This window comes from Macaca fascicularis, chromosome 7, assembly GCF_037993035.2.
Source record: "Macaca fascicularis isolate 582-1 chromosome 7, T2T-MFA8v1.1".
In the NCBI taxonomy this organism is placed as follows: Eukaryota; Metazoa; Chordata; class Mammalia; order Primates; family Cercopithecidae; genus Macaca; species Macaca fascicularis.
In genome coordinates, this window is record NC_088381.1 from 1,123,820 (window position 1) to 1,148,142 (window position 24,323).

A 24,323-nucleotide genomic window follows, 5' to 3' on the forward strand; every position below is an offset into this window, starting at 1 on the left:
TATCATTAATTTTTATTCTCTACTCTTTGACCATTGGAATTTTCTCAGTCTCCCTTCTCTGAGGTATCAGTGAAAATGCTTCTACATTGTGTTATTTCTTGTAGATGACGTGTGTGTGTGTGTGTGTGTGTGTGTGCGCGCGCCCGAAGGGTGTCAGTGTGTTTGTATTTGAACACTGTGTTCCACAAAAATGTTTAAACCTTTGAGAACCTGCGGCTCCAGCGTGTCAGTGGCTCCAGCGTGTCAGTGGTTCCAGCGTGTCAGTGGCTCCAGCGTGTCAGTGGCTGCAGCGTGTCAGTGGCTGCAGCGTGTCAGTGGCTCCAGCGTGTCAGTGGCTGCAGCGTGTCAGTGGCTCCAGCGTGTCAGTGGCTGCAGCGTGTCAGTGGCTGCAGCGTGTCAGTGGCTCCAGCGTGTCAGTGGCTGCAGCGTGTCAGTGGCTGCAGCGTATCAGTGGCTGCAGCGTGTCAGTGGCTGCAGCGTGTCAGTGGCTCCAGCGTGTCAGTGGCTGCAGCGTGTCAGTGGCTGCAGCGTGTCAGTGGCTCCAGCGTGTCAGTGGCTGCAGCGTGTCAGTGGCTGCAGCGTGTCAGTGGCTGCAGCGTGTCAGTGGCTCCAGCGTGTCAGTGGCTGCAGCGTGTCAGTGGCTGCAGCGTGTCAGTGGCTCCAGCGTGTCAGTGGCTGCAGCGTGTCAGTGGCTCCAGCGTGTCAGTGGCTGCCTCGTGGAAGCAGCGCGCTCTGGAGGTTCTGGGTGCGGCTCCACACTCCCTTGCTGCCCCGGGAAACTGCTTGGCAACACTTCACCAGCTTTGCCCTGTGAGCTGAGGGGTGCAGCCACGATCATGCCACCCTGGAGTGTATCAGGTGGTAACAGAGCCTGCGGTTTATCCTAGGGGCACCTGCTATCCAGGGTGGAGCTCATGCTGATGGAATAGAACTGTTTTTAGAAAACAATTGTGTTATTAGTTTCATTCCATAAAAAAGTAATACATTTTTTGTAGAAAACAGAAGTCTCACAGACATGCACACACAATAAAAATTCATAATTCCACAAACCAGAGGTAAACCCTTTTAATATTTTGGTGCAAATAGCATCCTAGAGCGTTGGTTTGTGGATACAGATGAATACAAAAGACAGTGCAGCTTCTGCTTCTGGCCAACATGGAGTAACAGGGCCGGGATTTACTCTCTTGCTTGGGAAAGTCAAACAGAACAAACAAAAATAAACCAAAACCAGACAAAACACAGGGAACAATGGTCACGAAGTCCCTGGACACCAGGCACAAAGCGACAGTGATCCCCGTGAGACGGGAGACAGATGCGGTGAGCTCTGTGACTGCTCCAGCTCCCCACCTCCGGAGAGCCTCCAGAGCGCGGTGCAGCGAGGGACGACCCCCGCAGAGCCCATGAGACACCCTGAGTTGAGAGGATGAAGCTGAAAGTCTGGGGAGACCAGGGCAGCGAGAGTCCAGAGGGGACACAGCTGAACCGCAGAGATCCTCAGCGAGTCCCTTTGGAGTATTCAGCAGAGTGTTCAGATCAGTGCATTCGTGCGAGGAGACGACAGGAGACCCGGGGAGAACAACCCAGAAAGATGAGAGGGGCGAGTGCTTGACGCACACGACGGGAATAGTGATGATGTCTATTCTGCCAGGCAGTCTGAAACCTCTTAATTTTTGTATTTTTATTTTATTTATTTTTATTTTTTTTGAGACAGAGTCTCCCTCTGTCGCCAGGCTGGAGTGCAGTGGCGCGATCTCCACTCGCTGCAAGCTCCGCCTCCCAGTAGAACCTCTTAACTTATGGAGCACTGGGTAGAGCACTCACCAGGGTCTTGCCTCAGTCGTGAGGGGTAATTAACTACTAAGTGAACACTGCTCTGCTTCCACCTAAGAAATCTTGAAACTAAGACCCCAGAGGACCAAACTGTTTCTAAATATTTCAACTGCATCCCAGAACAAACCTCAAGAATATTTAGAGTGATACAAAAATATTCGGCAACACACAGGGTAAAACTTGCAATGTCTGGCAACCAATCAATGATTATCAGGCATGTAAAGAAGCAAGAAAATATAACCCATGACAGGCATGGTATAAACCATTTGAAACTAACGTAGAACAGACAAGGGTGTTAGAATCAGCAGACTAGGACATTAAAACTGTTACTACAACGGTGTTACAGATATTCATCAAGTAGCAACATTAAAGATACTAAAAAAGCCCCACATTAAACATCTAGACGTGAACATTACAATGTCTGAGATAGAAATACACTTGTTGGGATTAGTGGCACATTAGGTATTACATAAGGAAAGATGAATGAACTTGAAGACATAGATTCAAAATGAAACGGAGTAAAAAGATAATAACAAGGGCTGAAAAGCATTAGTGAGCTATGGGAAAACTTCAAGTGGCCTAACATATGCAATTCTCATCTCTGGAGGAGAGAGGGGAATGGAAAAAGACACCTGAAAAATGGTCCTAAATTCCAAATTTTATGAATGGTATAAACCGACAGAATCCAGAAGTTCAATGAAGCCAGAGTACAGGAAACATGAAGAATCCTACAGTAAGGCACATCATAATGAAATTATTTGAAAACAATGATGAAGAGAAAATCTTAAGTTTCTAAAGAAAAAGACATGTTACAGGCAAGGAAACAAAGAGGACAATATATTTCTCTTTAGAGATAATGCACGTGTGAAGGCAACGGAGCAATACCTTTAAATACGGAAGGAAAACACCTGTGATCTCAGAACACTACACCCAGTGAAAATCTCTTTTTCTTATGTACAAAACAGACTTTTTCTCATAGAAAAGCTAAAAGGAATTCATCAGCAGCAGACCCGCATGTAAGATACTAAAGGAAGTCTGTAAGGCAGAAGGATAGTGATACCACATGGAAACGTGGATCTTCACAAAGTCATGAAGAATACTAAAAAGGGTAACTACATGGGTAAATTCACGTAATTTAAAAAATTAAACCACTTTGAAGTAATTGTTTAAACAAAATAATAATGTAACATGTAAGTAGAATTGATGACAACAATAAAATAAAGCCTGGAAGGGGAGAAATTAAAGAATATTAATGTGTCAGGTGCGGTGGCTCACGCCTGTAATTGCAGCACTTTGGGAGGCTGAGGCAGGTGGATCATGAGGTCTGGAGATCGAGACCATCCTGGCTAATACGGTGAAACCCCGTCTCTACTACAAAAAAAAAAAAAAAACTAGCTGGTCGTGGTGGCACGCGCCTGTAGTGTCACCTACTTGGGAGGCTGAGGCAGGAGAATTGCTTGAACCCAGGAGGCGGAGGTTGCAGTGAGCCGAGATTGCGCCACCGTACTCCAGCCTGGGCGAAGGAGTGAGACTCTGTCTTTAAAAAAAAAAAAAAGTATATGAATGTAAGATATTTTATAGTATATATAAACTAGTATAATATAATTTGAAGGTAGTCCGTGAAAGTTAAAAACGTATATGATAAACTCTAAAGCAACCACTAAAAGGAAAAACAAAGAGTAACAGCTAATGCCAACAAAGAATATAAGTGGAATCATAAATAGTATTTATTTAATGGAATGAAATGTAGAAAAAAGGCAAAAGGAAGCAAAGAAATGATGGAACAAATATAAAACAAATTGCAAGAGTTAAACCTAACTATATTTAATAATTACATAACATATAAATAGTTTAAATATCCCAATTAAACAGCAGGGATTGTCAGATCAAACAAGCCCCATCCAACTATAGATGCTCCTCAACTGACTTTGGGATTACATCCAGATAAACTTATTGTAAGTTAAAAATATCATAAGCCAAAATATGTTTTTTTTTTTTTTTTTTGAGACGGAGTCTCGCTCTGTTGCCCAGGCTGGAGTGCAGTGGCACGATCTTGGCTCACTGCAAGCTCCGCCTCCCGGGTTCACGCCATTCTCCTGCCTCAGCCTCCCGAGTAGCTGGGACTACAGGCGCCCACAACCGCGCCCGGCTAATTTTTTGTATTTTTAGTAGAGACGGGGTTTCACCGTGGTCTCGATCTCCTGACCTTGTGATCCGCCCACCTCGGCCTCCCAAAGTGCTGGGATTACAGGCGTGAGCCACCGCGCCCGGCCTCCAAAATATGTTTAATATACCTGAGCCCCTGAACATCATGGCTTCGCCTAAGCCCACCTTAAATGTGCTCAGAACCCTTACATTAGCATACCATTGGGCAAAATCTCATACAAAGTCTGCTTTATAATAAAGTGCTGGATAGCTCATGTAACTTATTGAATATTGTACATTACATCAAAGTTGAGATGGTTTTGCATCATTGTGAAATTGAAAAATTGTAAATTGAACCAAATTAAGTCAGGGAACATCTGCATTATGCTACTTACAAGACACACATTTAAAATATAAAGACACAAGGCCAGGCGCGATGGCTCACGCCTGTAATCCCAGCACTTTGGGAGGCCGAGGCTGGTGGATCACCTGAGATCAAGAGTTCAAGACCAGCCTGGCTAACATGGTGAAACCCCGTCTCTACTAAAAATACAAAATATTAGCTGGGCATGGTGGCGGGCACCTGGAATCCCAGCTACTCAGGAAGCTGAGGCAGGAGAATCGCTTGAACCCGGGAGATGGAGGTTGCAGTGAGACAAGATCACCTCATTGTACTCCAGCCTGGGTGATGAGTGAAACTCCATCTCAGAAAAAAATGTCTGTCTGTCTGTCTATCTATCTATCTGTCGATCAACACAAATAAGTTAAAAGTAAAGGAATGGCAAAAGACTCATCAGAACAAAGTGGCTATATTAATATCTGACAAAGTATACTGCAGAGCGAAGACTATTTCTAGGATTAAAGAATGTTTCATCATAATAAAGGGGTAAATTCATATAGTGAACATAAAAATTCCATTTATACAACCAATGACAGACCTTCAAAATATGTGAAATGTGATAGTACTGCAAGGAGGAATAGATAAATCCTTAATTATAGTTGGAGAGTTCAGTACAATTCTCACAGTAATTGAAAGAACAAGTAGAGAGAAAATCTACAAGGATATAGAAAACTTCATCATTGTTAACTAACATGATCTAGTTGACATTTATAGAAAACTCCACTCGATATCAGAAGAATGTATATTTTTTTCCAGGTGCACATAAAACATTAACCGAAATAGATTCTAGGCAATAAGACAAATCTCAATAGATTTAAAAAGATTCAAGTAATATAAAATGTTTTCTCTGACCACAGTTGAATTAAATTAGAAATTAATAACAAGGATGTTTGGAAAATTCTCAAATATCTGGAAACTAACACACATTTCAGTAATCCAAGGGTCAAAGAGGAAAGTGAGATTGAAATTAGAAAGTATTTTTGTACTCATCCGCTTGGAATGCCATAACCAAATACTATAGACTGGGCAGCTTAAATAACAGCAATTTATTTCTCACAGTCTGGAGGCTAGAAAGTTCAAGATCCAGTGGATTTCATTCCCTGGTGAGGGCTCTCTTCCAGGCTTGCAGATGGCCGCTCTCTCACTGTGTCCTCATGTGGCAGGGAGGCGGGGAGAAGAGGCAGAGATGAAGCTCTCTGGTGTCTCTTCTTATACAGGCATTAATCCCAGCATGAGGGCTCTACCCTCATGACCTCATCTAAGCCTTATCACCTCCAAAAGACTCCATCTCCTAATACCACCCCACTGAGGGGGCGAGGTAGGGCTTCGGCCACAGTACTTTCGGGGAAACACGATTCAGTCCCGAGCAGTTTTGTGTTGAATTATAGTGAAAACAGAACATATCAAAATTTGTGGGATTCTTCTATAGCAGAAGTCAGTAGACTTCTTAAAAGGCTATATATAGTTAGTTTTATAGGCATGTGGGCTGTATGGTCTCCATTGCAATTACTCAGCCGCACCACTATATAGCATGAAAGTAGCCATAGACAACACATAAATGAATGGATATGGCTGTATTCCAGCTCCATGTGTGCTGGTCCCTACTCTAAAGCAGTATTTAGAAGGAAATGTATAACACTAAACACCTGTATTTGAAAAGATGTGTCTCAAATCCATAACCTCAGCTTTATCCTATGGAATCAGAAAAAGAAAGTAAGCAGAAGAAAAAAATATATACAGACTAGAAAAATAGGGAACATCAATGAAAGCAAAAGCTGGTTCTTTGACAAGATCAGTAATATTGACAAACATCTCGCCAAGCTGATGAGGAAAATGAGACAGAAGATTCAAGTTACTAATATCAAGAATAAGAGTTGTTATATTACAGCACAGCACACAGATGTTACACTATTCTTAGCGAAGATCATGGACAACTCTATGTAAATGATCTGACAGCTTAGATAAAATAAAACTTTTTTTTTTTTGGAAAGACACACTCTTTAAAACTTCACTCAAGAAGAAGTAGGTAACCTGAGTTGCCCTATTGCTATAGAAATAATCAAATATGCAGTTAAAAACCTTCCCACAAAGAACAAAACAAACATAAACAAACAACTCAGCCTAAGATAGCTTCTTTGTTGAATTCTCCCAAATAGTTAAGGAAAAAATAATGTCATAATACCAATTCTATACAAAGCTTTACAGTAAATTGAAGAGGACAGAACATTTCCCAATTAATTCTATGAGGCCCTGATATGTAAACTAGACAAAACCAGTATGAGAAAAGGCAACGATAGATAAATATTTCTTGTGAACATAGATTTAATATTTTAAAAATTAGTAAATCCAATTTAACAGTATATACATAGGTAATACATCTTAGCCAAGTAGAATTTATCCAGGAATGGAAGATTCTTACGATATTTGAAATATTAATCAATGTAATTTACTATGCTAACAAACTAAATGAGAAAACCATGTGATCATCTCAATAAATGCAGAAAAAACATTTGGCAAAATCCGGTATCTATTACTGATAAAATCTCTCAAGAAACTAGGGATAAAAGAGAAATTCATCAACCCAATAAAGAATATCTGAGACTCTGTAGCTAGCATCACACTTCACTGAGAATAAGTGAATGATTTCCCTCTAAGATTAGAAACAAGACAAGGATGTCTGTTCTCACTATTTTTATTCAACATTTTATTGGAGGCTGTAGCTCATGCGATAATGCGAGAAAAGAAATACAAAGCATCAATATTGGTAAGGAAGAATTAAAAGTCTTCATTTGCAGAAGACACAGTCGTCCATGTAGAAGATTTAATGCAATCCACAAAAGAGCTCCTACAAATAATAAATAAATTTGACAAGGTTGCAGGATACAGAGTCCATATACAAAAATTAATGGTTTTCCATATTTAGCAATAAATAACTGAAAATTAAAATTAAAATTTCATTTACAGTAGCACAAAACATATGCTGTATTTGGTATTGCATATGACCAAACAGATGCAAGGTCTGTATACTGAAAACTACAAAACTGCAGAGTAATTAAAGAAGATCTAAATAAATTAAGAGGTACACCTTGTTTATGGGCTGGAAAACTCAATATTGTTAAGCTATCAATTATTTCCAAATTGATCTATAAATTCAAGCAATCCCCATCAAAACCATAGCAGGTTTTTTCTTTGGGTAGAAACCGACAAGCTGATTCTAAAATTGATATAGAAATTCAAAATATCCAGAATGACAAAAAAAAGAAAAACAAACTGAAAGGGCTAGTAAATCCTGACACCAAGATGTATTATAAAGTCTCAGTAACCAGCACAGTGGTTTTGGCATCAAGACAGACAGACAGATAAATAGAATGAAGTAGGGAGTGTAGATACAGACCCACACATAAGTGAACTACTGATTTTTGACCAAGGTGCAAAGCCAAGTCAGCAGAGACAAGATAGTGTTTTCCACAAATTGTCCTGGAACAAATGGATATTCACATGCAGGAAAATGAACTTCAGTCCACACCTCCCACTATATCCACAAATTATCTCAAACTGGATCATAGATGTAAGTGTAAAACCTAAAACCTTAATTTCTAGTGGAAAACCTAAGTTGTAGTAGAATAGGTAGAAAAATAGTTCAAGTGAAGATGTGGCTGCTGTACTTCATTAGACTCTTTGTAGAACTTGGCTGTCAACTTGGCTGTTTTTCTCTTCTTTTTATGACAACATTTAATGAATGCTGCAACAGTTTAACTCTCCTGACTAGCATCACATTAGTGTTAATGTAAAATCCTAGGCATGGTGTATTTCTTACACACAACCCGAATTAACTCTGCGCCATTTTAAGCCTACCTTTGCAGTCCTAGATTGAAATATTCTGAACTAAACGATACGAAGTGACCCAAGACAGACACTGGCTGTGTTTCTACCAAGCCATGTAGAAAACGGAGGGCAAAGAACAGTCTGTCAGACCACTGCTACAATCCTCCATGGCATGCTGACAAGCTGTTTTAAGATATCCAGAATTTAAATATGATGGTAGGAGAGAAAGGTGAGGTTTTGCAGAAATACTCAGAGGGCCCTGGAAGTGAGGTACCCCCTATGGTCTTGCTGAGGCTCAGCCCAGGCTTGTCATACAATTGTCTGCCAAAGTGACATTCTCTGCAGAGATGGCCTTAGGACTGTCCTTGTTTTACTGAAGATGGCATTCCTTGTCTTCTACATAATGACTTTCCCTGAATTTGGGAATTAAACTGTAATGGAGTCTCGCTCTGTTGCCCAGGCTGGAGTGTAGTGGCGAGATCTTGGCTCACTGCAACCTCCGCCTCCTGGGTTCAAGCGATTCTGCTGCCTCAGCTTCCTGAGTAGCTGGGATTACAGGTGTGCACCACCACGCCTGGCTAATTTTTATATTTTTAGTAGAGACAGGGTTTCACTGTGTTGCCCAAGCTGGTCTTGAACTCCTGACCTCAGGTGATCTGTCTGCCTTGGCCTCCCAAAGTGCTGAGATTATAGGCATGAGCCGCCGTGCCCGGCCTTGATTTTAATTTATTTCACAGTGGTTTGGAGATACGGAAACACTTCTCTGTACGGAGACACAGATGCGCTCGTAGTTTCAGGGACAGTGTCTTCAGCTGAGATAAATTTGTAAAGCCTCGTTATCAGTAGTGACGCACAGCCATACATTTGCATCACGTGATGTGCATATTTATTTTGCATTGTTTAGTTTTTCATCAAGGAACTCAAATAGGAAGAAAACAGATTGTGAAATAAAACTTAGGTTTGAAATTAATTTTAAAATTATTCATGAAGAGGAAGTCCTACAGTAATCAGGCAAGATAAAGAAATAAAGACTACCCCAATTGGAAAGGAGGAAGTCAAACTATGTCTGTTTGCCACTGATAGGATCTTATACCTAAAAACTCTAGACTCCTCCAAGACTCCTAGATTTGATAAATGAATTCATTAAAGTCTCAGGTTACAAAATCAAGGTACACAAATCAGTAGCACTGCTATACACCAACAGTGACCAAGCCAAGAATCAAATCAAGAACTCAGTCCCTTTCACAATAGCTACCAAAAAATAAAATACCTAGGGATATACTTAACCAAGGAGTTGAAAGATGTCTAAAAGGAGAACTACAAAATACTACTGAAAGAAATCATAGATGACACAAACAAGTGGAAACGTGCTCATAGATTGGAAGAATCAGTATCACAAAAATGACCATATTGCCCAAAGTAACTTACAGATTCAATGCAATTCCTGTCAAAATACCAATATCATTTTTCACGGAATTAGAAAAACCAATCTTGAAATTCATATGGAACCAAAAAAGAGCCTGAATAGCCAAAGCAATCCTAAACAAAAATAACAAATCTAGAGGCATCACATCGCTCAACTTCAAATTATACTAAAAGGCTATAGTAACCAAAACAGCATGGTACTGGTATAAAAGTAGACACACAGAGCAGTGGAACAGAATTGAGAATGCAGACATAAAGCCAAATACTTACAACCAACTGATCTTCAACAAAGTATACAAAAACATAAACTGGGTAAAGGACACTCTATTCAATAAATGATGCTGGGAAACTGGCTAGCCACATGTAGAAAAATGAAACTGGATCCCCATATCTCACGATATACAAAATAACTCAAGATGAATTAAAGACTTAAATCTAAGACTTGAAACCATAAAAATTCTAGAAGAAAACCTATGAAAAACTCCTCTGGACATTGACCTAGGCAAAGAATTTAGGACAAAGACACCAAAAACAAATGCTGCAGAAACAAAAATAAATGGGATCTAATTAAACTGAAAAGCTAATCAGGCCGGGCATGGTGGCTCGCACCTGTAATCCCAGCACTTTGGGAGGCCAAGGTGGGAGGATCACTTGAGGTCAGGAGTTAGAGACCAGCCTGGCCAACATGGTGAAATCCTATCTGTACTAAAAAAAAATTAGCTGGGCGTGGTGGTGCATGCCTGTAATCCCAGCTACTCGGGAGGCTGAGGCAGGAGAATCACTTGAACCAGGGAGGCAGAGGTTGCAGTGAGCCGAGGTCACACCACTGCACTCCAGCTTGGCTGACGAAGAGAGACTCTGTCTCAAAAAACAAAAAACAAGAAGGAAATAACCATCAAAGTAAACAGAGAACCTACAGAATGGGAGAAAATACTTGCAAACTATGAATCTGACAAAGGACTAATATCCAGAATCTACAAGAAACTCAAACAAATTAGCAAGAAAAAAAACCAAATAATCTCAATAAAAAGTAGGCAAATGACATGAGTAGACATTTTTCAAAAGAAGATATGCAACTGGCCAAGAAACATATGAAAAAATGATGAACATCACTAATCATCAGGGAAATAAAAATTAAAAGAATGAGATATCATCTTACTACAGTCAGAATGGCCATTATGGCCATTATTAAAAAGTCAAAAAACAATAGATGTTGGCACAGATGTGGTAAAAAGGGAACGCTTATACACTGCTGGTTTGAATGTAAATTAATACGACCCCTAATGAAAATACTGTGGAGATTTCTCAATGAACTAAAAGTGTATCTACCATTCAATCCAGCAATCCAGCCACGGGTATCTACCCAAAGGAAAAGAAGTCATTATATCAAAAAGACACCAGCACACTTAGGTTTATCACAGCACAGTTCACAACTGCAGATACATGGACTCAACCTAAATGCCCATCAATAGATAAGTGGATAAAGAAAATTTGAGATGTGTATGTGTATGTGTGTATATATATATGTGTGTGTATATATATATATATATGCGTGTATACACACCCCCCACACGCCATAGAATACTGTTCAGCCATAAAAAAGAATGAAATAATTTCTTTTGCAGCAAATTGGATGGAACTGGAGGCCATTATTCTAAGCAGAGTAACTCAGAAATGGAAAAGCAAATACCACATGTTCTCACAAGTGGGAGCTAAGTTGTGGGTATGCAAAGGCATACACTGGTAACGACAACATTGGAGACTAGGAAGAGCGGAGGTTGGGAGGGGGTGACGGATAAAAAACTACATATTATGTACAATGTCCACTACTCCGGTGATGGGTGCACTAAAATCCCAGACTTCACCAGTATACAATTTATCCATGTAACCGAAAACTACTTGTACCCCTAAAGCTAATGAAAAAACATTAACAAATAAATTGAATACTTATGTAGTTCGGAGGAATAATAAATCAGTACTAGAGTTTGGAACAGTAAAGAAGTCACATCTGAAAACTTGTCCACATTTTCTGAGTATTATGCAGAAATGACGGGAAGTTGTGAGGAAAGTTCTTGCCACCTACCATTGCTGCATCAGGCTCAGGTCTCCCAGGTCTCCTGGGATAACTCTCTGTTGGTGGAATTTCCAGCACGGTTTGGGTAGGTAGGGAGGACCTCCAGGATCCGCCACATGGACAACCACTTATTCCCCAGCCACAAGCCTCCCTTGGGTAAGCATGAATTTCTGGCTGTAGCATCCACGTGCACCAACCCCCATTGCACTTTCAGCTCCTAACAAGCTGAGGGGATAAAGTTTTACTTTGCTGGTTACATTTGCTCCTTTATGCCTGTTCTACAGAGACTCACCGTGGTGAACAAAACTATTCAACTATCTTTAAAATGATGCCTGAAAAGTCTCTTGAGGGACGCGTGCCCCTATGCTTCTGAGTGGCATCTTTCTAAGAAGACAGGTTTCCCTTCATGCCCCACGTTGTGCACTTGGATGCTTTTTATACTTTTCTCACCATACCGTGCGCTGGGCTTGCTGGGACGTTCTTCCCGTTTTCCCACCATACCGTGTGTGCTGGGGTGTTCTTCATGCTTTCTCACAATGCTGTGTGTGCTGGGGCATGCTTCACGTTTTCCCATCATGCCTTGCATGCTGGGACGTTCTTTCCGTTTTCTCACCATGGTGGGCATGCTGGGGCGTTCTTCAGGCTTTCCTGCCATATTGTGCGTGCTGGGACGTTATAATTATGTTTTCCCACCATGCCGTGCGTGCTGGGGCATTTTTCACGTTTTCCAACCATGCCATGCTTGCTGGGGAGTTCTTCAGGCTTTCCCTGCCTTACTGTGCGTGCTGGGACGTTCTTTACGTTTTCCCGTCATGCCGTGCATGCTGCCACGTTTTTCCTGTTTTCCCACCATCCTGTGTGTGCTGGGACGTTTTTCACGTTTTCCCACCATGCTGTGCGGGCTGGGATGTTCTTCAGGCTTTTCCTGCCATACTGTGCCTACTGGGACGTTCTTTATGTTTTTCCAACATTCTGTGTGTGCTGGGATGTTTTTCACGTTTTCCCACCATGCTGTGCGGGCTGGGGTGTTCTTCCGGCTTTCTCTGCCATACTGTGCATGCTGGGACATTCTTTATGTTTTCCCATCATGCTGTGCATGCTGGGACATTCTTTTCATTTTCCCACTATGCTGTGTGTGCTGGAAGCTTCTTCATATTTTCCCACCATGCCATGCATGCTGGGGCATTTTTCATGTGTTCCTGCCATGTTGCATGTGCTGTGAAGTTCTCTGGCTCCTCCCCCACTGCTGTTTTTCCCCCACTCCGTTGGGTGATAACTTACACAGGGTCTCTCTCTTGTGGGCCTCGTTCTGCGTCTCTGGCCCCCTCTGAATTTCCTTTGCAGGTTTTGTTTTTTGGTTTGTTTCCACACACCTCTTCAATATCTGTGGACTCAGGGGTCTTCGTTTTTGACCTTTTTCTCCTCTCAGGTCAGCGTTGGCTAGCAGAGCTCGTCCCCTCTGTGGCTTGCTCTGTTTCCAGCCTGCTGGGATCCATGTCTCTGCCAGAGGCTCTTCCTTTAGACCGTGTGTGCCAGGTCCCCTGCACCCGTGCTTGATGGAGCCCTTACAAGCAGCGAGACCCGTACCCCCCATCTGCCTGTTATACCCATTCCTGCGGTGCTGGTTCCCCTCCTTACTGAGCGTCTAGACAGGATTATATTTTCAAATTACACCATGCATATTTTACTAAAATATTCAATAGATTCAGTTAAACACTTCGTAAGTTTTTCTTTTTTTTTAGTTTTTCACATGCAAGAATTGAAGAAATTATTTTGGCGTGAGCCCCTCCCTTAACAACCTAATGAGCCATTCTGACTTGTCACAGAGCTAGCCTGAAGCGTCATTCCTAGAAAATGATATTGGTGGGCCCGAAGTCCCACAGGCGTGTCCCCTTAAATATATGTAGATTATGAATCTTTGAATGTTCTAATCTGATTGGAGGTTCCTCTTTTGGTTGGCTTACGTGCCTAATATTTGACTATTTAATCCATCAAATGAGGAAAAATTAAGAAGAAAATGACTGAGTGGAGCCCATAACAAAACAATGCAAAGCAGAAGTGGCACCTTGAAGCAGAAAGAGCGCATTTAGGTGCTGAATTGATATGAGTGTGCTGGTGGGTGGTTTTGTTACTGGAAACACAAAGGAGGAGAGTCTAGGACATTACAGAGGCATGTAAAAGCAGCAGGGCGGCCCAGATACCTGCACCTAATAAGCTTAGCTCAAACATCTGCATCCCGCTGCACACTGCATCTGCCTGTTTCCTAAAATGATCGGTTTGGATTTTTCCCTTATCATTGCTGTTACTTGATGAATCCACCCATCACAAGTCTAGCAGCAACCAAATGCTTCACTCAGTGCTGTGTCATTTTGCTGTGGACGTACACCCAGGACCTCCTTAGTTTTTTTTTTTTTTTCTTTTATCTACTCATCACTTTTTTCTCCAATTGCCTGAACATTTAAATGGGGCAAAACTTTATAGTTATTATGTTCTAAAGGGACCAAGAATTAATCAGGATATAGGTACTTCTGTCTTCTTGGGACATTTTCTCTAAAAAATACTAACAATTGCATTTCGTGACCCAGCTAGTGTATAAATATATTAGTACTATATTTTAAATCATCTTCTCTGACCCAACGGTTCATTTTTTTTTTTTTTTGCTTCTGAGTTTAGAAGAATTTAAAACAGTTTCATAAGCCCCTGAAAGTATCGTGGACCTTTTTCAGGTATCTGGGGTATGAATTACAGAGATAAACACGAAATTCAATGTAATACCCCCATTGAAGAACTATCAGAAAAGTGGTGCATTCTTCTATATGATCACCCAGAGCATTCCACGAGTCCCGCCTCTGTGTGGTTTCCCTGCTATCTGTCGAGGAATTAGCTTATACAACTCCGTCTGTCATTTGTAATGCTGTTTGCAAGGACAACCATTGGATGTACTGGTAACTGCAAGGGATTAAGCGTTTCAGATTATTATATATTGGCAAGCTCTAAACTTTGACACAACTTCATTGATAATGGCCTCTAGTTGTGTTGTATCTTTAACAATGTTGAAAGTGATTTCACCTATTTTCTAAAAGTGAGAGAAAAATACATACATTTTAAGAAGGAACAATTAATATAGTTTAAATCACTCAAACCCAGACCTTTGGAAGGTGATTTTCCAAACTCCTGTTGTGGGATCCTCACTAATGTTCCGTGTGACTTGTCACCCCTCTACCTGTGTAAGAGGCTCCCACGGCCCCCAAGGCAGAGCCGGACTGCCCGTTGTCCCTTCCACCCTGCCGCCTGTCGCTCCCCATGGTCGTGCATTGTAACTGTGCCTCTGACCCTCTCTGTGCACATGTGATCTGTGGACGCTACAGAAAAGACCTTGAGTTCTTGCCAGATGGCCAGCTTCATGGGGATACGAGCCTCATCTGTCCTGCTGGGGGCTCAGGAGGTGCCTGCACAGATGTGCTGAAGGTATAAAAGCACATGGTCAGTGAAAGAACAGAACCAACCAATGACGATGCTGACTTATTCCAAGACAGATCAACCTAGTGGGGATTTTGCCCAGCTGTAAAGAAACCCTCAGTGGCCAGCCATGTGCAGAGCCCCAGGCAGGCAAAGCCGGGAAGGAGAGGTTCCTGCCTGGATCCCTGCTGCTGGTCCCCATGCTCTGAGTGGTCCCAGTCCTGAGGGGCCCTGGGTGCCCTGCGAAGGGCTCTGCGCTCCAGCCGCGAGGACTCTTTCAAACCAATGGAGTGAGATGTGTAAAAATTCAACTTACCTTTAAATGGGCAAATATTGTCAGACTGTTTAGTGTTTTGTCCCATTCAGTCTTTTTTCACCCTATCTGGGGGAAGGCATCAATCTAGTGGTGAAGACGGACTGAGCCAAGGTTCAGTTAGATGTGGTAGCCTGTTTTTGTTTCTCCCTATGACAGCTTGTCATTTGTGTAAGAATTGGTTTTTGGCTTTTGACGTGAAAGAAACAAACCTTAACAATTTTCAAAATCATGGTAAGGAATCTATGGTGTTCCTTGGGCTTTGTGCTGGGCTCCAGCACCTCTGCCTAAGGTCCTGGAGCTCCTGGTGAGCCCCTTCCCTCCTGGGCTCTGGCCCTCCCTGGACCCTGACCCGGGGAGCTGCTGCCTGTGCAGAGGAAAGGCCCGTGGCCATTTCATTACCCCTTGTCTATTTCCAGGGCCTGGACTTTGCCGGATTCACTGCACACATGTTCCTTGGGATTTGCCTTGTTCTCCTGGTCTCCTTTCCACTCCTCAGACTCCTTTACTGGAACAGAAAGCTTTATAACAAGGAGCCCAGTGAGATTGTTGGTGAGTACAGGTGCCTCTCATGTAGGCTCAGATTTCGTTACCATGATATTGTTTACCAGGGGAAGTTCTTATCAGGAAGTACCTGTCGATGGGTTGCTGGATGCTCAGTATCAGTGACTCTCCACGTCCGCCTCCTCGTATACACTGTGTTTTCAGGGCTCTGTCATGAGCTGTGCCTCTTCAGTTTTCTGTGAAGTGTACTGTGCTAAAATGTGGGGAGTTATGGCCACCATGTACAACTCATATGTCATAGCCTCCTAAAGCCATGTGTGTGTGGTACAAACACACTCACATAGACTGTAGTGCTGTAATAGTGTATCATAGCCTGAGTGCTAAATATGACTGCAAATACAGCAACATAACCCGGCACAGGAGGTGATGTGCCCTGTCAATCAAGAGCACATGCTAGGCTGGGCGCCGTGGCGCACGCCTGTAATCCCAGCACTTTGGGAGGCCGAGGGGGGCGGATCACCTGAATCAGGTCAGGAGTTTGAGTCCAGCCTGGCCAACATGGTGAAACCCCGTCTGTACTAAAAATATAGAAATTAGCTGGGCATGGTGACACACGCCTGTAATCCCAGCTACTCGGGAGGCTGAGGCAGGAGAATTGCCTGAACCCAGGAGGTGGAGGTTGCAGTGAGCCGAGATTGTGCCATTGTGCTCCAGCCTGGGTGACAGAGTGAGACTCTGTCTCAAAAACAAACAAACAAACAGCAGATGCTGAGCACCAGCCAGCAGGATGAGGGCTTAGGGCCATCTTATCATTTTGCACTTTCATCACTTAAACACTTTAGTAGATGTTTTACTGAGATCGTTGCTGACTGGAATGTATTAGGAACAATAGAGTATTTGGGAAACAGCCAGCCTTGCCTTGGTGAGCTCCCGAATGTGGGTGCCGTGCAGGTTGCCTGGGTAACAGGGGCATCAGGCGACCAGCGCTCGGCAGATGCAGGCGCTCTTCTTCTTCTTCTTCAGGGGTTTTTAGAGCTCACGGATTGTATGTTGATCTCTCTCAGCCTCTGTGATTCCGCTGGCCTGTGTTTTACGGGATCTCAGTTTGTCTTTGTTCTGGATAAGACAGCCCGGTTCCATTTCCACACAGACGGCTGGAGGCCCTGACGTGGTCCTGCCATACTCCAGTTCCTCCGATGCTGACTGTCCAAGACACATCTCTGTGACTTCCATGTTATTCAGAATCTGAGTGTTTAAAAAATCTCATCCAGAAAATATTGTTTCGTGTGCCTCCTCAGGATTCATCTGACAAAACGAGATTGTTCTTGGGAATGTCTAGTCATCTTACCTGGGGCCGGGACCCAGTTCAACCTGTAACAACTAGCTAGAGGTGTTTAGAATGTTTTATAATCAACTAATATATGCACAGTAAGATAAATTAATATATAGGTTTCATTTTCTGATGAAAATGTTAGAACCGAGGGAGAGCAAAGGAGACTGTGATCGTGATGGGTAATTGTCCTGTCTCTTGGAGCTTGCGTGTGCACAGCTGTGCCTTCGTGGAGAGCTCAGCTGTCATCCTGCCCAACTGTGCCAGCCTCTCCCAACCTCCCTGGTGATCACAGTGTCTAATCTTGAGAAGAATTTGGGATACACAGATTTAGATACATAGAAAATAAATCTCTGTAATCAATTCCTCACCATTCCTGAGTAGGGAACAGAGAAAAGCTCCAAGGGAAGTGGGGAGGGATGGTTGGGAGTGCGCACACCTGGTGAAGCTGGAGCCCTGCGGCAGTGCTGAGACCGGCAGTGCGGAGTGGGGCGATTGCTCTGCGCCACTGTTGGGCCTAGAGGGCTCCACATTTGGAGTCCTTGGTGAAACTGCAGATTCCTAAGCCCCACTCAACAGATCTGAGTTTAGCAGGCCTGTGGTAGCTACAGAGCAGTGTCAGAACAAGCTTGGTTTTGTTGCAGGGAAAAAGGAACCCTGAAATCGCAGTGACTTCCAGAACTGTGTTTTCTTCCTCTTGTTGGCTTTGTCCCCCTCGCCTCCTCCCCAGTGGCCTGGCAGGGGCCCTGATCATCATCTGTTCTTGGAGTCCTGAGCGGCTGGCCTTGAAGGCAGAGAGAATAGCATGGGCCCACTCTGCCATCGAGTGACACAGGCAGGCTCCAGCCAGTCACAAGGGACCAGGCCAGGCCAGCCTACCAGGTGCTCAGAATGGGAGAGAGCGTGACATACATGGTGAAAGGAACAGTAATCACCAGCGCCTGTCCCTCTGATCACCAAATATTCAGCTCCTGCTGCTTCTTGCTAGTAGCATTTCTTTGTTAGCATTTTGCATTGTGTACATTCGGGATCTTGATGTGGTTTCCTGTCTTGTGATGTCTTTTGTTGTTGTCCTCATAGGAGGAATACAGAAATATTTCATCATCTTCAAATTTCTGGAAGAATTTCTGTAGAATTGCTATTACTTTTTTCTTAAATGTTTATTTGGACATTTATAGGCCTGGATGTTTTTGTGGGAAGGTTTTTAACTACAAATTCAAATCCCTTAATATACATACAGGGATGGCTATTCAAGTAATCTGTTTCTCCTTGAGTGATTCTGGTAGTTGGTGTCTTTCGAGGAATTTGTCCATTTAATCTAAGTTGTTGAATATATTGTTATAAAATTGTTCATAATATTCTTTCATTTTCCTTTTAAGGGCTATCAAATGTTTGATAATGTCATATCTCTCATCTCTGATGTTGTAGTTTGTCTTTCTCTTTTTGGTTGGTTTATCAATTTTATTGATCTCAAAGAACCAGCTTTTGATTATATAGATTTTTCTCTACAGTTTTTTTTCTCTTTTAATAATGTCTGTTGTGCTCTTTATTATTTTTTTTCTGCTTACTTTTGCGCTTACTTATTTTTCTTTCACTAGTTTCTAAAACTAGAGGCTAAGGTTATTGATTTCATGTGCCTCTTATTTTCTATTATAGGCATTTAGTGCTCTAAATTTCCTTCTAACTGTTACTTTAGTGACCTCTCACTAATTTATTAAATATTTCATTTTCATTCAGTTCAAATTATCTTTTTATTTATTTATTTATTTTTTGAGACAGAGTCTCGCTCTGTCGCCCAGGCTGGAGTGCAGTGGCTGGATCTTGGCTCACTGCAAGCTCCGCCTCCTGGGTTTACGACATTCTCCTGCCTCAGCCTCCCGAGTAGCTGGGACTACAGGCGCGCACCACCACGCCCGGCTGGTTTTTTTGTATTTTTTAGTAGAGACGGGGTTTCACTGTGTTAGCCAGGATGATCTCGATCTCCTGACCTTGTGATCCGCCCGTCTTGGCCTCCCAAAGTGCTGGGATTACAGGCTTGAGCCACTGCACCCGGCCCAAATTATCTTATAATTCATCTTTTTATTTCTTCTTTGATCTTTGGATAATTTAGATGGTTTATTTACCTTCCAAGTATTTGGGAAAGTTTTTGCAGTTACCTAATTTAGTTCCAGTATAGTAAGAGAATGCATTTCATAAATCTTGAATCCTTTAAAATTTATTGAGACCTGTATGGCTATAGAATGTGGTCTACCTTTGTAACTGTTTTGTGTGTACTGGAAATGAAAATGTATTCTGCTCTTGTTGGGAGGAATGTTCAATGATGTCAATTATGTAGCTTAAGTCAGATTGGCTGATAATGTTATTCAAGTATTCTACGTCCCTGCTGATTTTCTATCTACTTGTTTTATTAATTATTGAGAGATGGATACAGACGTGTCTAAGGGTCATTATAGATTTGTTTATTTCTCTTTGTAATTCTATCATTTTGCTTTATGCATTTTAAAAGTTTACTATTAGGGCACATAAATATTTAGGATTGTTCTTTCATATTGATGAATTAACACCTTTATTATTATAAAAACAATCTTCATGATCCATATTAATATTCTTTGCTCTGAAATATACTTTGTTGTTGATATAACAATTTCATTTTTCTCTTGACTAGTGTTAGTGTGGTATATCTTTTTCCATCTTTTTACTTTTAACTTATGTATGTCTTTAAAGTACAGTTCTTGTAAGCAGCATATATTTGCATCTTGCTTTTTTATCTGCTCTGATAGTCTGTCTCTTAGACATTTATATTTAATGTGCTTAGTGATGTGATTGAAGTGTAACATATTATTGTTTTATATTTGTGCTTCTTTATTACTATTCTCTTCATTTATGCCTTCTTTTGAATTAATTATTTAAATATATTCTATATTTTCTCCTCTTTTGGTTGTTACTTTTTTGGGCTTTAATTCTGTTTTATGATTTTAGTGACTATTATACCACTAACTTTAAGCGATATTATACTACCTAGCATACAGTAGATGAACTTAACACTAGTATAGTTCCATTTCTGTCTTTCTGGCCTAGGCTGCTTCTCCCGAGATTCCTAGCTCTGAGCTCCTACTCTAGGCTTCCCTGGAAGCCATCACCTCCTGTGTGAGACCGCATCCCACACGGCACTTTCTTTGCCTGTTTGAAACATGTATGTGGCCACTCTTAAGTAATACCATCAGAAGTTGGTTGAAAAGCTCAGAAAGATAGAGGCTGATAGAGAGGTAAGAGATGGGATATCTGACGATGTCTCCTAGTAAGAGGCTAGAGTGGCAAAGACAAAGAGTTGAAACTTCTATGGCAGAATCAGCACAATGGTGCTGGTCCTTTGGGGTTTTGAGTCTTCTCTGAAGATCTTTGACATCTTTAGCTCTATTCTGGAGGCCACAGGGAACTACTGGTTGTTTGAAAGGAGGAATTTATCTATCTGTCATCTATTTATCTATCTATAATCTGTCATCTAATCTAGGAAATGATAGATCTAGGAAGATAATAGCTAGATATCAGTTATCTTCTGATCATCTAGGAAGGTGATAGACAGATTTATTATTTTAATTAATTAATTTAAAAAAATTAATTATTTTTATTTATTTTATTTTTTAATTACACTTTAAGTTCTGTGCTACATTTGCAGAACATGCACGTTTGTTACATAGGTATACATGTGCCATGGTGGTTTGCTGCACCCATCAACCTGTCATCTACGTTAGGTATTTCTCCGAATGCTCCTAGTGCTGTCCCTCCCCTAGTCTCCCACCCACTGATAGGCCCCGGTATGTGATGTTCCCCTCCCTGTGTCCATGTGTTCTCATTGTTCAACTCCCACTTATGAGTGAGAACATGCAGTGTTTGGTTTTCTGTTGCTGTGTTAGTTTGCTGAGAATGATAGTTTCCAGCTTCATCCACGTCCCTGCAAAGGACATGAACTCATACTTTTTTATAGCTGGATAGTATTCCATGGTGTACGTGCCACATTTTCTTTATCCAGTCTGTCATTGATGCGCATTTGGGTTGGTTCCAAGTCTTTGCTCTTGTGAACAGTGCTGCAGTCAACATATGTGTGCATGTGTCTTTATAGTAGAATGATTTATAATCCTTTGGGTATATACCCAGTAATGGGATCGCTGGGTCAAATGGTATTTCTGGTTCTAGATCCTTGAGGAATTGCCACACTGTCTTCCACAATGGTTGAACTAATTTACACTCCCACCAACAGTGTAAAAGCATTCTTATTTCTCCACATCCTCTCCAGCATCTGTTGTTTCCTGACTTTTTAATGATCACCATTCTAACTGGTGCGAGATGGTATCTCATTGTGGTTTTGATTTGCCATTTCTCTACTGACCAGTGATAATGAGCTTTTTTCATGTGTTTACTGCATAAATGTCTTCTTTTGAGGAGTGTCTCTTCATATCCTTTGCTTTTTGATGGGGTTGTTTGTTTTTTTCTTGTAAATTTGTTTAAGTTCTTTGTAGATTCTGGATATTAGCCGTTTGTCAGATGGATAGATTGCAAAAATTTTCTCCCATTCTGTAGGTTGCCCATTCACTCTGATGATAGTTTCTTTTGCCGTGCAGAAGCTCTTTAGTTTAATTAGATCCCATTTGTCAATTTTGGCTTTTGTTGCCATTTTCCTTTTTTTGAGATGGATCCTTGCTCTGTTGTGCCCAGGCTAGAGTGGAGTGGCACAGTCTTGGCTCACTGCAACCTCCACTTCCTGGGTTCAAGCAATTCTCCCACCTCAGTCTCCCAAGTAGCTGAGATTACTGGCGCCTGCCACCATGCCCAGTAATTTTTTTGTATTTTTAGTAGAGAAGGGGTTTCACCATATTGGCCAGGCTAGTCTTGAACTCTCAACCTCAGGTGATCCGCTTGCCTCGGCCTCCCAAAGTGCTAGGATTAAAGGCCTGAGATGGATAGATACAACAAGTGGTGTTTTATGATTAACCAGGGGCAGATTGGTAGGAAGTGACTGTAGTTAAAGGTTACTAAGGAACAGTAAGAATTAAGAAATGTGAGAGGGTGAGGCCTGGACAAGCAGGTAACCTAGGACAGGAAGAAGCAGACGAGGCAAGAGCTGTGCCAGCATATCCTGGGCTGCTCCTGAGGCTCACACTGCCCTAGCATATGTTTATTTATGATTTATCTTACATCTCTTTCCAGTTTTGGAGGGCCATCTTGTAACTTACCAATTAAATTTTATCCTTTAGCATCAAACACAGATCTGACACCTGTGACACAATAATGTTAATGTGGAAATATAAAAGAGAATGACATTGACAAGACCAGGATGACATTTCAGTCTTGTGTTCCTGGAAGAACAATTGCATTATATAAAAACTAAGCAGGTAAGGGTAGGAGAGAGACTTTATGGGAGGAAGATAAAGTGTTCAGCTATGAGTTTGCAGCACACGGTTCAGAGGGAAATATTGGTAGCCGGCTGGGTCTGTGGTCTTGGACCTCGGCAGAGTAGACAGGGTGGGGAAATGAAGAGGAGGTGCAGAGGAAGCCTGGGAACTGATACGTGGACAGGTTTTGGTAAACTGAGTTCTGGGTGAATGGAGTGAGCTCCCTTCTCCTGGGCAAAATCCCTCCCTACTAAATTCCTTCCTAATTTGTGTATTACATTCCACAACTAGGAAGACAAAAGCGTATTACCTGAGTATTAATGCGTGGGCTGATCTGAGTAGAGCAGCACATCCTTTTTGGTTTGATGGGTTAGAAGGCAGGTAAGTGCTGGGTGCACACTGAGGTGGCTGAGTCTCCCCTGGAGAGTAAGCACCTGCAGTCGTTGCATAGGGACTGGAAGGCCAGCTCCACCAACACAGCCTTGGTTCCCAGGCTCTGCTTCTCCAACATAAAGGCGTGGAGAGACTTCCAGCCTGCACCCAGCAGCTGGCACCAGAGATGAACCATGCAGAGGTGTGAGCCTTTTAAAGCTGACGAGCCGCTTCAGAAAGTGGCCCTTCATGGCGATGCCTTTAGAGAACGGCTGGAGACTCTCTGGTACTTTACGGACGGGGTTTTAGCAAGATTTAGAGCACCGGGTGAAATACTAGCTCTGTCTGAACTCACACTGGAGACCTTCCACAGATGGTGTTTTGTGTTCAGTGTTTCAGAGAGTGAGTTCATTAGTTTTTTCCTTCACTTCCTCTTCCCCTTTCTTTTTATGTTATCATAGCCTCATAGGTGGTTTAACGAAGTGTGAGACTTTTCAAGAGGAATTGATGGATCTGTTTCTCTGAAGAGGCCTGTGAATTATACCCAAGTTCCTTTTATTTTAGTAAAGCTACAAAGCATCGATAGGTGCTGAATGAAAACATATTATGTATCTTAGTTCTAAAGGTTTCATCTTGGTAGGGCTGAAGCTTTAGAGAAAGCCGTGTGCTAACTGGAATAGTCTGGTGCTCCCAGGCTCTGCGCGTTCTCTCTGAGTCTCCGCATGCTTCGTTTCCAGACTGCCTCCCTCTGCCTAACTCGTCTTTGTTGTTGCAGTAGGTCTGCCATGCCATGGGTGAGGAGCACTCGCATCCTGAGCAGAAGGGGCTGAAAGGTGGCATTTTCGCTTTCCACTGAACCCACCGTGTCCGTGCTGCTTCCCGGGTCTTTGGGTGATCGCCTTGAATCTGCCCCGAGCTGCTCTTCCGGTGCCCCAGCACTTGCTTGAAAGGCTTTGTCTTTTCATCTTTAATTCGTGTGACCTTAGGTAGTGTGGGGCATTGCACGTAAGGGGTGGTTCATGAAAATATTGTGCTTTCTTATATTCTTTTAATGGATATTTCAAGAAACATGTCATGTTTTTAACAGTAAAATAGAGGTTAAATGTAGGTTTTCATGAAATATTTGAATATCTTTTTTTTTTTTTTTTGAGACAGAGTCTCGCTCTGTCGCCCAGGCTGGAGTGCAGTGGCCGGATCTCAGCTCACTGCAAGCTCCGCCTCCCGGGTTCCCGCCATTCTCCTGCCTCAGCCTCCCG

General features: G+C 42.2%; 1 protein-coding gene across 28 annotated transcripts in view; it reads left to right on the top strand.

The window, feature by feature from the left end:
* The window catches only part of OCA2 (OCA2 melanosomal transmembrane protein), a 460,826-nt gene that overhangs the window by 118,705 nt on the left and 317,798 nt on the right, over positions 1-24,323 (top strand). For all 28 annotated transcript variants that reach the window (XM_073995274.1, XM_065547634.1, XM_073995264.1 and 25 more), the window contains one exon: positions 15,891-16,023. In XM_073995274.1, coding sequence (XP_073851375.1) covers positions 15,891-16,023 — 133 coding nt within the window. The remainder of the gene's footprint in view (positions 1-15,890; positions 16,024-24,323) is intronic.